The sequence below is a fragment of the Aulostomus chinensis genome, chromosome 20 (assembly GCF_037954235.1).
Source record: "Aulostomus chinensis isolate RoL2024-O1b breed Wild chromosome 20, RoL_Achi_v1.0, whole genome shotgun sequence".
Classification (NCBI taxonomy): domain Eukaryota; kingdom Metazoa; phylum Chordata; class Actinopteri; order Syngnathiformes; family Aulostomidae; genus Aulostomus; species Aulostomus chinensis.
In genome coordinates, this window is record NC_141339.1 from 23,624,127 (window position 1) to 23,641,589 (window position 17,463).

A 17,463-nucleotide genomic window follows, 5' to 3' on the forward strand; every position below is an offset into this window, starting at 1 on the left:
AGGCACATACGAGACCTCCGTAGATCTCATCTGACAACCTTCACCTGAAAACATCTGTGCTGATGTTTCTTGTTGAATAAAGTTCAGTTCTGTTGACCGGCCGCCTGACGGCTGTAACCCCTCCTCCTCCTGCTATCTGCCTCGGCGGCTCCTCCTCTGCCTCCTCGCCTCTTCCTCTTCTCTCTTATTTAAAGTAGCTGCAGTGTTTCTGCTGGAGTGAAACTCTGTGTGTGTGCTGATGTTTGTGGAGCGTTCATGTGTCTTCAGGACAACTGAATGAAGCTGTGAGTGTGGTGTAGTTGTGTGAAGCATCAGCGGCGAGTTGATGGGCTATCAGAGGAGCTTGTGGCGTCTGGCCGGAGGAGGAGGAGACGTAGCCGTGGTCAGGTGCTTGTGTTCGAAGGAGGAGGTGAAAGTCTCCTTCAGGAGGGGCGGAGAGGAGCAGCGGCTGAAGCGAATCCTCCGCTGGCTGGGTGAGTTTAGGTTGGAGCACCAGGCGGTTTGAAGTTGAAGCTCAGTTTTTGTCCAGCGACACGTTCCCACGCTGCCTCGTCAGTCGGAGGAGGGGCAACTGTTTCTCCTCTTTTTCACTCTTATATTTTCTGGTGTTTCCTAAAAGCTCACGGATCATCCTCTGATCAAAGCTCAGCTGTGTGTGTGTGTGTGTGTGTGTGTGTTCAGTGCAGTGAGGTCAAAGTTCACCTGTGTTTCTTTTGAAGCTGTGTTTGAATGCAAACACTGAGCTGTGAGTGGCTGCCTCTTGTTATCATGTTCAAGTGGCTGCGGACGCCATAAATTCTCTTCCTGCTGGGTCAGTGAACGCCTCACTGACTTCACACTGGCAGGAAGCCAACACAGCCGGCCAACCAACTCTGTGTGTGTGTGTGTGTGTGTGTGTGTGTGTGTGTGTGTGTGTGTGTGTGTGTGTGTGTGTGTGTGTTGGCCATCCGGTCTGCAGTTTGAAATTGTTTTCATTCAAACGGCGCTGCAGCTCGTGGAGGAGCCGTGCTGAGGTCACGGATATAAAAACCTCCTCAGTGTTCTCACCTTGTGGAGTTCACTTCTCCCTGGGGTGATGTTCAGTCGATAACGTCCTTCTCATCGTAGGAGAGTTTCTCCTCAACGTTTCAACCTTTATTAACTGAAACACCCGGCTGTCTTTAGCACGCTAGCATTCAGCGCGAGCAGCAGTACTGGACAAAGCTTTGCTCCCTCTCATCTTTCAGCGCTGCTCTGTGTTTTTGACACAAACGGCGCAGTTTTACTGTTCATTTTCAGGCTTTTTTAGATGCCAAACTGTGCAGCAGTCCTCCGTGCAGGGACATTCAAGATCCATCCGATCTCAAAGGCCTCAGATATTTGCCTCTGTGATGTATTCCTGTTAGAACCGAGGTTCCAAAACATCCTCATGTTCTGGACACAGACAGGGTGTCAAATATGAGAACATTTTGCAAGAATATACCTGAAACGTGGCTCCATGACATTTACTTGTACATCTTAAAATTAAAAGGCAGCTTAGAAATTTCTATGTGACTTCTTTTTACTACTAAAAATGTGCCCCCAAAAATTGTCATTGCTAAAATATTTGCAGGAACAACCGTAGTAGAACCTTTAGAACGTTGATGCTGAACCAGATCTCCGGGGTTTGAGTGCTTGTGAAAGGTGAAAGGTTCCGTGTTTCCTCTGAGGTTCCGCTGGATCTTTGCGGTACACGACGGTGCTCAGAACATAAAGTTTGAGGACCTCAGATCTAAAAGCTTCGGTCGGAGTTGTTTGAGATTCTGGTGACGGCGCAGGATTGGAACGTGTGAAAACCCTCACTGATGGTTGGTCGAGCACGCTGCCTCCTGTGGCCATGACCGGTGGCATCATTGGTGATGTCATCCTGATCGCACATGTCAATCACTGCCTCTCTCTCTCCAGAGTCCCACCGCCTGTCCGCCGCCTCCGTCGGCAGTAATGAGTGCGCTCCCTTGGCCACACCCCCCGACTCCTCTGACCTGTCATCATCTGGACGCCGCCCGGTGAGCTTGATCTCCACTCTGTCCTCGGGGTCCGGATCTTCCCGAGAAGACAACCTCGCCCCCCCAGCCCCTGAAGCCTCTGACCCTGAGATCCATGCGGGCCTGAGCCCTGAGGAGGGCGCCGCAGAGGAGAGGCAGCGCCCGCCAGCTGACAGGAAGGGGCCGAGCCGTATCCAGACCAACAACAAAGAGTCCACGCCGAGCCGCAGCCAGAAGGCGTCCTTTATAAAAAAGGGCATGGCGCCCAATCCTCAGCTGACCTACCTGGACCGCGTGGTCATGGAGATCATCGAGACGGAGAGGATGTACGTCAGAGACCTGCGCATGATTGTGGAGGTGAGTGACGCTCTGAGCGGCCAATAGCAGCTGGTTCCAGAGTCCAGGGGTTCCCTCAACAGATCCAGTCACTGCTGAGTTGGTATAACATCTGAGTCACGACATGAGAGGTTCTCAACATCAGGTCCTGGTCCCAAACATGAAACTGGGAGTTAAAGAATCAACAGCAAGATGCTTTAATGTAAGATTAAAAAAAAACAACTACCAGCTGAAATGCAAGATAAGACAAAAATATGATACAAGAAGCTGCTGGAGGCTAAAAGAAACAAAAATAGATGGATAGAGAGATAGAGAGATAGATAGATGATAGATAGATAGATAGATAGATAGATAGATGATAGATAGATAGATAGATAGATGATAGATAGATAGATAGATGATAGATAGATGGATAGATGATAGATAGATAGATGGATGATAGAGAGATAGATAGATGATAGATAGATAGATAGATAGATAGATAGATGATAGATAGATAGATAGATAGATAGATAGATGATAGATAGATAGATAGATAGATAGATAGATGATAGAGAGATAGATGGATGATAGAGAGATAGATAGATAGATAGATAGATAGATAGATAGATGGATAGATAGATAGATAGATGATAGATAGATGATAGATAGATAGATAGATAGATAGATGGATGATAGAGAGATAGATAGATAGATAGATGATAGAGAGATAGATAGATAGATAGATGATAGATAGATGATAGATAGATAGATAGATAGATAGATGATAGAGAGATAGATAGATGATAGATAGATGATAGATAGATTGATAGATAGATAGATAGATGATAGATAGATAGATAGATAGATAGATAGATAGATGATAGATAGATAGATAGATAGATAGATGGATAGATAGAATGATAGATAGATAGATAGATAGATAGATGATAGATAGATAGATAGATAGATGGATAGATAGATGATAGATAGATAGATAGATAGATGGATAGATGGATAGATGATAGATAGATAGATAGATAGATAGATAGATGATAGATAGATGATAGATAGATGATAGATAGATAGATAGATGATAGATAGATAGATGGATAGATACTGTATTAATCTCCAAGGAGGTGCAGCTCAGTCACAATGACTCCAGGTTGATCGTAATCATGGCCCCCCTCAGAATCACAACAGCACAAATACATTTGTTGTGTCTGTACGCTAAACTTGAGCAGTCCGTTGTCCCAATGGAGGCAAGTGAGAGGGAGGCCTGCAGCCAGACGACAAGGTCGGCGCTGGTAATGGTGAGAAAAATGGGCTCATACACTCCAAATATTAGCTTAAAGGAACAAAAAGCAACAAGTAGACGAACTCAAGTTGAAAGAACCAACTTGAAGCAGAAACATGAGCCAAAGCGAGGTTTGATCCAACATCAGCAGGTTTACGCACTGGAATTAGAAGTTAAAAATAGCAACAGGAAGATGCTGTTAATTGATCGAGTGATTGGTAAACTGGATTAAGTGAAGCGATTCGCCGCTTGCAGCCTTGAAATGTTGGTGCCTCCTCAGTAGGACCATCAGTCCAAGTTGCTGTCTCGTTATGATTGAGTGTGCGATCAGACGCCACTCATGACTTGTGTGAGTCACTTTAAAGACACAAAGCCACGCCAGGAAGCATTTTCACCTGGAGCTGGAAACCCCAGCACGTCTGAACCAAACTCCACTCAGAAAACGGGCATTTTAACCCTTGGGGGCTCATGTGGGTCCCAGCTGACACGACTTGATCCGTGACTCAAATTGGCCTCATGATGTCATCATTTCGGCGTGATTCAATCTGTTTGTCAAGTTTGGGGCGAACAGGAAGGATCAGACGGCTGCAGGTCCAGACCGCCAGATTAACCCTGAGCACCTCCAGACCTTCCAGACATGGTGGTGTTTGCTTCGGACGTATCAGCGGAAAATCAGCAGCTGGTATTTTTCTGTTTACTCACGTGTGTGAAACTCGCTGTGTGTCTGCCGTGAACTCGCCATTCAAGTTTTTCAGTATCAGCATGCAGCACAGGACAGTCTGAGCCGCCTGTAAATAACATCCTGGTCACGGACTATAATTAACTGGTTAAGAGGGATGAAGCGCTTGTGTAACGAGGGGATGACGGGTAAACCGGCGTGAAGATCCGAAGCTGCCGTCAACACAGAGGCAGGATTCAGTCGGTGGTCAGAAATCTGATTCAGTGGGAGGGGCCAACGCTGCAGGCCGCAAAACCTGGAACCCTCCGCTGAAATACGCCACAAACTGGTGCTCTGGCAGCGTCCGCCTGCGTGGTTCATCCAGCGCTGAGTGTTCAGGAAGCCGAATATCCATCGGATTAAAGTGCTGACCCCCAGTTAAGCCAAAGAAAAAAAAATCGATACCATCAATGATGACAAAAGATGAACTTCAGCAGTTGAAATAAACAAAAAGCAGAAAGCGACAGCGGTGTCGCCAACGATGACGTTCTGTGTCGCTTCTTTCAGCCTCCAGGGTTCTCAAAGTGGGGTTCAGGGACCGTGAAGGTCTTTTTGTGGGTCCTCAGCAAAATAAGGGATATTTTGAGTTCACATTTGCTTGTTGGCTCGTAAAAGGCTGCTGCGCGCCCTTCTGACGAGGGCTGCGAAATCAGTCGAGGCTGGGATGTGGCCTCCTGCCAGCTTTCAAGTCACAGGAACGTTGAATTATGTGTGGTTTTAATGAGTAATTGTGGAGCAGCAGAGGCGTCCTGCCTGCCTGGGAGGTCGACTGCTCTGACAGATGTTCCTGAGTCACCGCGTCCTGCTGGTGGTTCCAGCTGCTGCAGACGCAGCTTCTGAATGCAGCACTCAAGTGTGAGAGGGAAGTCAAGAAGCCTCTGAGCCCCATCTCCTCTCCCACCAGGACTACCTCTCCCACATCATCGACCAGTCCGACTTGTCCATCCGTCCCGAGCAGGTCTGCTGTCTGTTCGGGAACATCGAGGACATTTATGAGTTCAACAGGTGAGAGAATCAAGCGCTCCTCGACTTGTTGTCAACCTGATTCTTCTTCTTCTGGTTAACGGCTCTGGTGTTGGTTTGTCATAAAGTCTCATCAGGTGTCGCCGCCTCGGCGTGGTGACGATCGGTGAGTTTGTTTGGCGCCCAAGTGTGAAGTGCTTTGCTGTGGTTCAGTTAGACGCTCTGAAGTCCTGCAGGACAGTGAATGCCACATCCAGGGAGTGCAGTGATGCTGTGTGAAGTTCAGTGCTGTGATGAGTTTTGAGGAGTTCTGAAACTGACACGTAGAACATTTCAAGTATAAATTCCAGCAGTTCAGAGTTTGTTCAGGTCGAAAGAACAGAAGTCGTTTTTAGACTGAACTCTGGTGAAAGGGTTCCTCCTTGAGAGAGTGTTGGTTGAAGCATGTTTGCATTTCTATCCTGGTTTTTAACCATAAATCTTGGTCTGTGAGTCTGACATGAAGACGTTTTCTTAATTTCCTGAACGTGGCAACAACCGTGTCATGAGCTGCTGCGGGCGTAGAGAACAGAGCGACAGCTCCACCTGCTGGACAGGCACAGACGAGCACGGCCACGTTAGAAACAGAACAGGGAGGCAGGCACGCCAATGACCTCACAACCTTCAGCATGTGATGAATGCTCCAGTGTCACAGTCACAGTTCAGTAGTGCTGACACGACTGGATGAACCTGGGCGGAACCAGAACTGGCCCGGTTCCTGCTCGTTATTCTGATCTGTGGGAGATTGTGGCTCAGTTTCTGTCCTTGCGTCCTCCAGTTATTTATTCCTTTGACTTTCAGGTGAGTGAACCTGTTGAATCAGCGTAATGCACAGGAACCGATTGAGTTGACGTTCACGTCTTCACACTAAACTCGTGCGGCGCTCTCACCTGACGTTGATGAGCTGCTAAATCGCTGCAGCGTCGAGTGACAACCACCTCTTTGTTTCTTTTGTGTTTTCATACTGAAGAAATGACAAAGGAACCCCACCTTCTCTTCTCTTTCTGAAAATCCAAACCCGTCAGAATTGTGCAGCAAATTTCTGAATTCAGCCTTCAGGTAGATTTTAGCTCATTGCTGTTGTTGTTCTGGCTGCTGTTGTCGTGGTGACATCATTTCCTGTTTGCAGCGAGCTGCTTCAGGCGCTGGATCTGTGTGACAACGACCCCGTGGCCGTCGCCAGGTGCTTCGTCATGAAGGTGAGCGACCAGGAATCCCACGGCTGCGGCGACGATCACGTCGTTCAAGAAGGAGGGTTAATATTCACGCCACCGTGTTGAGGTTGGCAGGGTCGCCGACAGGAACGTGGCGTTTGTTTCCTCCCGTGCAAGACGTCTTGTTTTCTCATTATAAGTGACTGAAGTAATGATGTCACTGATGATTTTGTTGTTTCAGAGCGAGTACTTCGAAATCTACACACAGTACTGCAATAATTACCCAAAGTGAGTACTCCAGTGGTGCTCACACCTGAGCCACCTGTCTGCACCGCTTCACTCCTGTTGATGTAGGCTTGAACCAGTGCTGGTCCCTGCTCAGACCTGATGGTCCCACTGGTACTCATCAGTGTTGGGAACTGTTCTCATCTTTGTTCACCAGTACCACGCCTGTGTGTATTCATACCTGTTAACACACACACACACTCACTGGTTCACGCGTTCCTTCCTCCTCTCACCTGCAGCACACCTACCTGATGACTACTGTTGCCACCTTTTTGAACCTGTTTCCTACCTGTTGCAGTTCAGTCGCAGCGCTGACGGAGTGCATGAGAAACAAATCTCTGGCCAAGTTCTTCCGGGAGCGACAGGCTTCGCTGAAGCGGTCGCTGCCTTTGGGTTCATACCTGCTCAAACCGGTTCAGAGAATCCTCAAATACCACCTGCTGCTCCAGGTAGGTCTCTACCACCGAGCTGAGCAGAGCTACATGCTAGCAAACTGTGCTGGCACGCTGCTGGTTTCAAACTCTTGGTTATGTGAAACCCTACTAGCTAGCTAGTAGCTGCCCACATACTGAAGATGGCAGGTTTTGAGGAACTTGTAAACAAGTTCCCAGAAGACAGTGGGTTGACCGCCAGTGTTGCTTTGCAGTGGAAACATTGACGCGTCCTGAGTTTGGCTCCGCCCACGATGATTGGCTTCCAGAAACACAAACAAAGCACGGAGCTTTTAAAGCTTAAATAGAATGATAAGGGGTGGAAATTGCTGTTGGAGGTACATCAGGAGACATTGGCGAAAGGTACAGATGATGTAGTGCAGTAAAATACTTTGTCCAAGATATACTACCTCCATAAATACTTGTACAAGTGTCGCCTCATAAAAAAACTAGCTGAGTCAAAGGAGAGGGCAGCTTCCAGTGAGAATGAGATCAGCTCGCTCCTGTCAGAGAATCCTGCTCTCAGTGAGCCAGCCTGCAAATAGATCGAGGTTAAAAAACAGGCCGCCACTCACTTGGGTACTTTTCTTCAACCAATCCAGATATTCAGTCAGTATTTGTACTTCTTGTCATTCCATCCACTGTTTAGGAGATCGTGAAGCATTTTGACCCGGAGGAGGAAGGCTACGAGGTGGTGGAGGAGGCCATCTACACCATGACAGGAGTCGCCTGGTACATCAACGACATGAAGAGAAAACACGAACACGCCGTCAGACTGCAGGTACACACACACACACACACACACACACACACACACACACGGGTCAGACGATGTTACGTGGACTCAAGTTCACCCCTCGGGCTTCTCGCTTTCTCAGGAGGTCCAGTCGCTGCTGTTGAACTGGAAAGGCCCGGACCTGACCACGTACGGGGAGCTGGTTCTAGAGGGAACCTTCAAAGTTCATCGGGCCAAAAACGAGAGAACCCTGTTCCTGTTCGACCGCATGCTGCTGATCACCAAACGCCGCGGTGAACACTACGTCTACAAGACGCACATCTCTGTGAGAAACAGACACAAACACTGGCTGCTGTGCAGTTTGGTCCTTGTACGGATCGACGTTTGTCAGTGTTCCTGTCTCTCCACTTGCGTCCCCAGTGCTCGACTCTGATGCTGATCGAAAGCGCCAAAGACTCTCTGAGCTTCAGCGTCACACACTACAAACAACCCAAACAGCCTCACACGGTCCAGGTGAGACGCCGGCAGCTTCTGCCAAAACCAACCAACTCATCCCGTGTTTGTTTCCTGAGGTCAAATCTGCTGCTGAACAAGAAAGGCGTGGAGTCTCGTCAGGACAGACACAGGGACGTGTCTGTGTCTCCGTCACCGTTGGATGTTCAAGTGTGACAGAGGGGGCGGGGTTTAATTTGTCCCACTGCATCCATGCTAATAAAACTGTTTGTGCTTCAGGCAAAGACAGTGGAGGAGAGGAAGCTGTGGGCTCATCACATCAAACGCATCATTCTAGAAAACCACCACGCCATCATCCCACAGAAGGTCTGAAACCAGTAACACCAGTATAAACAACACGAACACCAGTGTAAACAGAGTAACAGTATGAAGACGCAACAGTCACATCATTTATCTTTTGTTTCAGGCCAAAGACGCCATCTTGGAGATGAATAACAAATGTGAGTAAATATTTCGGCAATCATCGATGTGATGTCACGGGTGAATGGGTGGGATGATGTCATCAGTGGATGATGCCGCTGCTTCCTGTAGACCCTCCCAGGTATCGTTACAGCCCCGAGCGGCTGAAGAAGGCTTCGTCCTGCCAGGCTGACGAGCTCCCACGGGACAGCCATCAAGCGCGACGAACGTCAGGTAAACGCACCTTGAACCAGCGTGTTGGCACCGATGAACACCTGCTGATTGATGTTTGTCTCTGTTCTTCAGAGCCGGTCAAACAAACTGTGAACAGTTCCAACGGTAACAATTTTAATGTTTTATGGGTGACTCGTGTGTGCAGTCACCAGGTTGATGACTGAGCAGCTAAACATTTTCTTCTGTGTCTAACTGCCATCTTGTCTGCTCTTCTTCTTCTGCTCCTGCTCCTGCTCCTGGTTCTGGTTCTGGTTCTGGTCCTGCGAATGAACTCATAGTCGTGTTAAAGGTAAGAAGCGTTCTGCTAAACCTTGTGATTCCTGAACATTTGTAAATGTTGTACTGATTTTAGGCTGTTATTTCAAATGGTGGCAAATCTCCCCAAATTTCTTTGCCCCCCCCCACCCCCTCATTGGTTAGGGCTTGAATGTTCACATGGGCTCAGTCTGCCCCTGCGTCTAAGAAGCTGAATGCAGGGAAGCTTGAAGCCAGTGATGAAGGTTAGGGTGCTCGCACCAGCAGGACTCTCACCCTGGGTGTGTGATTGTGCAGCAGTCAGACAGTGAGGGCTTGTGCCCGAGGGAGAGACGCTCTCTGCAGCCCACCGGCAGCGACACTGAGGGCTCCAGCCACAATGTGGCTGAGCGGCCCCCGGGGGGGGAGGAGGAGGAGGAGCTGGGCTGCAGGAAGGACTCTCTGGAGCGACTGAGCTGCAGTGATGAAGAGGACGAGTGCAGGTTTTCTCCTGACCAGGTAGCTGACTTCGCCAGCTCCGTGCTGGCTGCCATCTCCTGCTGGCACTACAGGGTCGTCATGGTGACGGTGAGGCTTTCCGCTGGTAGCCGGGTCTTCAACATCCTGCTGCAGCGCCACTAAAGTCACAAATAACAGCACTCCATGCTGCTGGGGAGCTCTGGGTTATCTGCTGCATGGGCCTCTGTGTGGAACTAACACCAGCTGAGCTGCATGTTTGGGGTCAACACGCTAATGTTGGTCAGGGGCTCCTGTCCAGAAACCTGCTGAGCCAGTTCAAGAAGTCTGACCTTCAGAGAAAACAAGAATGCAACTGTAAAGCTCAACATTTAAATGTTCTGAGAGATCAATTTGATGTCATTTTCATGTTTTCAGAGGGAACCACCTCCTCTTTAGCCTTGCAAACACAGGCACTGGACGCGGAAGAAAGTACAGCATGTATGCAACTAGCATATGATACTGTACATTGTATTGCTATGTTAGGATTTTGTTTTACATAACTGCAATTAACTTACTCTATTGAGAGAAAAATTAGTGTTGTTGACCACGACGTCACTCTTTTACTAAGAATGAAAACTTTGGGTTGAGAGTTTCACCCTCAGCTAATGCTAAGGGAGTTAGCATATCCCTGTTCTTTGCAATACAGGTGGACTCCTCCACTTTCTGAACAAAGCTGACTTTACGCTTTTCAAGTATTTATTTACCTGGGACAGTGCACATTTATCAACATTTCAGTTTCCATGCCAACGTAGCTGTGTTACAATGTACTGGTTGACTAAATATCTCACTTTCACCTGCAGGACAGGTAGGGCTTTAGCTAGCTTTTATCATATAGACTACATACGTTACCTTAAAGTGTGCAAATGTAACCTGCATTGCAAAGTCCTGCACCGTAACCGGACTCAGACTGATGACCACGGCATGAAAGGTAGACATGCTAGCAAGGAGGCTAAAACCCCTGGATGCTAGCATCTGTAGCCATGCGTCCCTAAAGATGTCAAGTGCACAGCACTGTACCTGTTTGCTTGTATATAGCATTTGGTGAGAAGCTGGCTAGTTGAGCAATAAACAGCTGCTCATTCTGCAGTGTAAACTTTAGCATTCATCTGTCACAATTAGCTTGCAGTTGCTGCCAGTGCCTGTTACACAATAAATGCCAGAATTTGTGCTAAGCTATCCAGGCTAAACTCATGGCGGCTCTCTTTACAAGACAAGGATGGAATGCATTGGAAGATGGATGACCAGCACCTTTAAACTGGCATTAGAACAATTCTTCAGCAAGCCTGTTGATGATTTTTCAATGGCCCTCATGGCCTTTCCTTTGAGAAAACCTTCACCAGACATCTGATCTGTGGCTTCTGCAGCATTTTGTAGGATGAACCTCCACAGCTGCAAGGCTGAATGAAAAACTTCACTGGATGATTGCTTTTGTGTTGTTGCGGAGTGGAAGCAGACGAGTTTGGCTGCCTCTCACTGATTTGTTGCTTCTTTTATTTGCGAATTATTATGCTTTTGTTTCAAAAGTATGGAGAGAGGTTTGTGTCCTAGTCCACAATTGTGTCCACAAACCTCTCTCCATAAAAGATTGATGCAGACTTTAATTTGATGCGGTGTGAAGCACAGGATTTAACAGTTAACCGTTCTCCAGGCTGATGGTAATAAAGGGTCAGTTCACTCAAGGCAGTTTTTTCCTGTGGTGTCCAACGATGACGATACTTACATTGTTGGTTTTGAGATCTTCACATCTGAGTTTTCTTCTCCAGCCCAGAGGATGAGAAGAAGCTGGTTTTCTCTATCGTCAAGTTAAATTTGAGAAAATCAGCAGCAGTTTGCGTCATCTTTATCCAGGAAGAAGCAGCTCATCGCTTCTCTTTCAGTTATACTTTTTGTGGTTTGTGAAGTGACCCTTTAAAAATGAGAGGCGCAGCAGAGTTACCAGGAGTACGACTAATGCCTTTATAGTTGCTTCGTTATCATGGCACTACTTAGACAATAGAAAAACAGAGGTTCTCAAACACCCAAGCATTGAATGGCATGTGATGAGGACCACCCTGGAAGAACCTAGCAGACCCTAGGGTACCTGGATACAAATTTGAGAACCTCTGGAATACATAACTAAACTAAAAACCTCACGAAAGATGTGTTATTTTACTTGACAATTGTTGTTGCTTGGTTATTGAAGGAGACGGAGGGTGAGGGCTTCTCGACTGCTGGCTCTAACAAAGAAAATGGACAACATCCTGAAGAGGAGGAGTCAGGAGGAAACAAACAAACAGCAGACGCCTCACAGGTTTGACGACGACGACAGCAACACCTCCCAAGTCCTTCAGTTACACATTTCCTGATGTTCATTTCATAATTTTCCTCCTTTGTAGCCTTCCGCAGACGACCTGCCACAGGAGAAAATGTCGGGGCCTGATCTGACAGAAAACCCTGAAGTAGCACTCCGCTCTGCTCCAGACAGTTTGTCTCATTCACCTCTCAGAACCTCCATATCAGAGGACCTGAAACCTGAGGGAGATCCAGAGCCCCCAGACGAACCGTATTCCGCCACTCCTGATTCTGACTCAAAAACCCTAAGCAGTGCAGAGTCCTCAGAGGATGAGGGCGAGAGAGAAGCAGCTGAAACGGAGGCTGAAGCCACCAGCATCCTTCCCTCATCTGTCCTAGACAAAGCTGACGCCATTGCTCAACATTTTACCAACAGCATCAAACGAGGTTCTCATTCCCAGGATGATGCCCGTTCCCTCGGTTGTGCTTCACCACGTTTACCCAGCAGGACCGGTAGCAGCCTCAGCCTCAGCGCCGAGGCCACAGACCGACCTTTGCGGCTCAACAGCGTCTGTACTGATCTCACTGAGACCTTCGGAAACACAGATTTGACCCTATTATCCCCTCGGGATGACAGCCTCTTTGATGCTGAGCGAGGGATTCAGCGGAGGAGGGACTCCACGCTCTCCAGGCAAGACCAGCTTCTCATTGGGAAAATCAAGAGTTACTATGAGAATGCCGGAAACCAGGATGCCACCTTCAGCCTCCAGCGCAGGGAGAGCCTGACTTACATCCCGACAGGGCTGGTTAGGAGCTCTGTCAGCCGCTTGAACAGCATCCCAAAGACAAGTCCCTCCCCCTTGACCACATCATCCAGCCTTGATGCAGTTTTACCCTCAGATACCCAGGATCAACTGGTCACAAGAGATTCTGTGGAGTCTTTGCTGTTGGATCAGAAGGGTTCTGAAGATTCAGGGTTTAACACAGGAGGAGGCTGCAGGTCCAGATCTCAGAGTGTTCCGGATGATCCATCGGAGGATGAAGAGTTCAGACCCTCATCTGAAATGATCAAGATCTGGCAGACAATGGAGCAGCAGATCACCAGATCCCAAAGTGAAGACAGCGGCCATGATCAGTCTCAAGAGGCTTCAGGAAACCTGAAATCAATCCATGTAGGCCTTTCAAACACATCAAAGACCCTGCGTAAGAGTTGTGACAGTGAGAGTGGAGAGCTCAGCGCCATCAGAGAAGAGTCCAGGTCTCCATCGCCCCTAAAGCAGAAACCCAATGGTGGAAACCGGACAGGAAGTCTAAAGCACACTCTGAAAACATTCCGGGAAGATGCTGTCTTCCTCAGGGCTCCGGTTCCTCGGGTCGCCCAGCTGAAGGCAGAAGGACAACAGCCCAGTGAGGATTCAAACCAGCTGGATGACAAAGCAGAGAGTAAAGTCCTCCATCTGGCCCGTCAGTACAGCCAGCGAATCAAAACAGCCAAACCAGTGGTGCGGCAGCGAAGTCAGGGCATGCTGATGCGCAAGAAGAGCTTACCCTGTGTGGTGGAGGAGAAGGACAGTTCGGGTACGTGCTGCTTGAAGGTCCACATGGGGGTCCAAGAAGGAGTTTGAGAACCTTTAAAGGGACAACTCAAGCTCCTGTCCCTGGACCCCCATGTCTGTCACACCACAGACAAACATTTGAAGTGCTTATTCGTGATTCTGATCCAACATCAGTGGTCTGCAGAAGCATCAGTTAATAGAAAGTAATGAATATCAACTTGTTGTAAAGGCCTTTCGCAAACATCACCCTCTAAAATCAAAGATTTCCCAACAGCTGACATGGTCCAACCTGCCTGGCATAATCAGTCCACAGCTAACCCGCAATTACTGACTGACTGGCCCAATGTGCTGGCGCTAACTGGTCCACATGCATTCTCAAAGAATACAAGTCCCATGATTCCACACTGTGGCCACAGAGCTTCCCCTGTATAGAGGACGACTCAGGTCCGTTTTAAGCTCAAGGTTGGCCTATGGACATTTCTTTTATAAAACTTGATAACAAATCGTCCAGCAAGCCTTCTACCGCTAGGGTTTGGGCGAACCCCAGAGCCTGGCTGGTTCTGGAGCCACCATTGCCAGGACCTTGCTGGGGGATTGTGATTCAATGCCTCCATGGTTCTCCTCAGCACAAATTTATGACCCGTCTTGTGTTTTGCAGGCAAACCCAACCTGACCCTGCAGCTGGTTTCTCCTGCGCCTGGAACAGTTCTTCCTCATAACGGCATCAACCAGGTCCGACCTTCAAGCCCCGGTCTCACCTGCAACTCTCCTGGCCGGGCTCGCTCCCGCAGCCCCCTCAGCCCCACTCCTCCTGTTGAGGGCTTCAACTGGCCTGACGTGCAGGAACTGCGCTCCAAGTATTCCAACTATGACCGCTCCCAGACGATTCCGGTCAGCCGTAGTCACTCTATCCCGGAGCAGATGTGTGATAGTGGTCTTAGGAGGCGCTCCAGCTGTTCCTCCAGCCTCCTCCTCACTGATGGAAACTCCAAAGTGGCCCCTTCACACAAGGTTCAGAGCAGCGGGGACACCGGCAGTGATGAGCGCCGAAAAAGACTTCAAAGAGCAAATTCCCTGGACCCTCGGCTGAGCAGAGCTCAAATGAGCGAGCTGCAGAAGCTCCAGGACCAGGTCGCTCAGGACAGCTCCAGTTACTATGTCGCAGCTGAGGCACCTCTACCAAATGACCCCGAACACAAGCTCATCATCATGGAGAAGCTTACAGAGGCAGGGCCTGCTGAAACAACCCAAGAACCCAAAGAAGATGAGAAGGAAGACAGCTACGTTCAGATCCGCTCACCGACCAGCAGGGAGAAGATCTCCATCATGGCGGTCATCGACCGCTGCCGCGCCTACCAGGAGTCTGATGAATACAAGCAGAGGGAAGAAGCTAAGACCAGAACTGAGCCAGCGAAGTCACAAGACATTGACAAAACGGCGGCTTCCCCTACAGATCAGGGTGACGATTCCCAAAAAACGAGTCCAAACTCTGGGCAGCAGAGCAAAGTGAAAAACCTGAGAGAAAAGTTCCAGAGTTTGGGCTGAAAGGACCAAACCTCCGATGCAAAGGAGGCCGTACCAAAGCTCGGAATCGACGGTTTATTCATGTAAAAATACAAAAAACAAATTGTGAAACTGTTAAATGATGTCATGTTTTACATCTGTGGGGGAGCAGACGAGCCGGTGCCACAGCGGAGCAACAGGAAACATTTGATTTCACTTTGTACTGGCAACCACGGCAGCCTGTTGAATCCTACCACTAGGGGGCACCCTCGACTTCCTCCCCCGGGGAAAAATTACACTAAACAGAACGTAGTGACTCCAGTCCACTTGGTGGCGCTATTGCTGCTTCGTGATTGATTATCAGCTACTGTTTAACACTACACATGTTCTCTCTCCCTCTGGTGTGACTCTACGTCCTTCCTCCCCTCTGACCCCCCCAGACCCATGTCCCTACATATAAAATACATACATGCATCTAGAAGACTCAATATTTTAAATCTCAACACACAACAAAAGTTTTGAGATCATTAGAATAAAATATAAATCATCTGACTCACATTTTCTAGTTTAAAGTCCAGAAGGAGTGTAAATATCTGTATGCAAATGATTTTTGTCAGGAGCAACTTTTTTTTGTACAGGATGTTTTGCTGATTCAGCTCTGAGAAAGTTGGAGTTCTCTTCAGTTCTGAGAGGTGCGACCTCGTTGGAGGTTTACGTCAACGAGTAAACTCCAGCTCACCTGACTGAATCCCTGCGGCAGGACTAACGGCTGAGTTTGAGCTCTAATACCAAAGCCCCCCCCCCCCAACGGGTCCAAAATCACCTGACAACTTCACCTGCCTACCCTTTATGTCGAAGGAACAGACTGAACTAAGCTGAGTATTTAATCAAGTTTCACTTTAAAGCCACCTTTTCTCAACACCCAGCCGGCCCCTGTTGTTAGTCCAGGAATACCAGGACCACAAAACACGTCAGTAAAATGCTCAAATCAGGAATGTTAAATTTACACTTTCAATTGTTAATAAACTCGTGAAGTAGCTTTTCCTCGGATTGTTTCCATTAGTAGAGGTTTTTTTTTCCAGGGATGATTTTTAAAGATTAAAAAAAAAAAAAGATCTCAGCACAAAAATATTGTTAAGAACATTGATAGATGTATTCCTCATTTATTTTGCGCCTTTTAGTTATAATTTATGCACTTAAGGCTTTTTGAACATTTTATATAACATGTTCATTAATTTATTTCCTTTTATTAGTCACAACTTGTCTGAGCACAAACGCACTGTTTTATCAATCACGACTTTCATCTCTTAACCGATCGTCTGTTGGTCGTCCCTGGTTGACGACACTGTGACCCTCAGTCCACCACTGTAACCTATTTATTTGATCGCGTGTAAATGGAACCGTAACATGTCTATAACTGTGGATACGTGTGTGTGTGTGTGTGTGTGTGTGTGTGTGTGTGTCTCGTATGTACAGAAACACCGCTGTTATGATTGACATTAAAACACCTCATGCAGAACTGACTGTGTGTGGTTTCATTAATTGTGTTAATAGTTTATCTTTAACCATGATGCAACTGACGGGCTCAGTAGCTCCCCAAGAGGCGGTTAGACGTACTACACCCCAGAAATAAAAACGGGATCAATGAATTCTGAACTAATTACAAGGAGCCGGTGTGATTTATTAAAGAGGCTCTGTAGACGGACTGGTAGCGTCCACAGACCAGAAGGGAGAGATAAAGACGTCACCTCCATGTCACAAATACAAGAAGAAAAATGGACACGTTTGTTTTTAAATGGGACCCAAAATTAAAAGGTAAATGATGACGTCACGAATACAGCTAAGAAACCTGGATTAAAAGAAGTATTCAAGTATCCTCCTCCTTTCAAAGACTTGTGATGAAATATTTTGTTGCAACGTCAAATATTCAGCAAACAATCCTCAGGGCTGGGGATGACGTCACCGACGCCCGGAGGCAGCGGCCCGTCGATCACGTGACTCCTGAGCAGAGGTGACTGGATGATGAAAATGAATACTGATGCTTCTAATAATGAAGATGGTGTTTGTGTTTCATGTGTTGAAGCCGCAGCAGGTTGATCAACTCGACAGCCGTCAAATTACGGGCATTCACGCCGGAAACCAGCTGGCCATCACAATAAGAGCCCAGCAGTCTGAAGGTAAATGATTGGAGGAAACTCTAAATGGGACGCAGCAGGACGATTCTTGATTGGACTTAAATTTGAATCTTGCCGTTCTTGTTTCTTGGAATGTACGTGCAGGAGTTCATTAACTT

General features: G+C 47.8%; 1 protein-coding gene across 1 annotated transcript; it reads left to right on the forward strand.

Moving 5' to 3' along the window:
- Nucleotides 1-230: 230 nt before the first annotated feature.
- LOC147243344 (pleckstrin homology domain-containing family G member 3-like) lies at nucleotides 231-16,689 on the forward strand. Its single transcript, XM_086189146.1, has 16 exons — nucleotides 231-473; nucleotides 1,924-2,360; nucleotides 5,238-5,338; nucleotides 6,465-6,534; nucleotides 6,731-6,777; nucleotides 7,073-7,223; nucleotides 7,855-7,986; nucleotides 8,084-8,266; nucleotides 8,362-8,454; nucleotides 8,674-8,760; nucleotides 8,861-8,894; nucleotides 8,986-9,249; nucleotides 9,593-9,909; nucleotides 12,023-12,130; nucleotides 12,216-13,689; nucleotides 14,326-16,689. The coding sequence occupies exons 1-16, from the start codon at nucleotides 326-328 to the stop codon at nucleotides 15,210-15,212; spliced, it is 4,533 nt and encodes a 1,510-aa protein (XP_086045272.1). The 5' UTR covers nucleotides 231-325; the 3' UTR covers nucleotides 15,213-16,689.
- Nucleotides 16,690-17,463: the final 774 nt, after the last annotated feature.

Excerpts from the sequence above, each read along its gene's own strand:
- LOC147243344 (XM_086189146.1), top strand. The coding sequence starts at position 326 with ATGGGCTATCAGAGGAGCTTGTGGCGTCTGGCCGGAGGAGGAGGAGAC. Across the intron at positions 6,535-6,730 it reads CCAGGTGCTTCGTCATGAAG|AGCGAGTACTTCGAAATCTA; the intron begins GTGAGCGACCAG and ends TTGTTGTTTCAG. Across the intron at positions 9,910-12,022 it reads ACAGGGTCGTCATGGTGACG|GAGACGGAGGGTGAGGGCTT; the intron begins GTGAGGCTTTCC and ends TGGTTATTGAAG.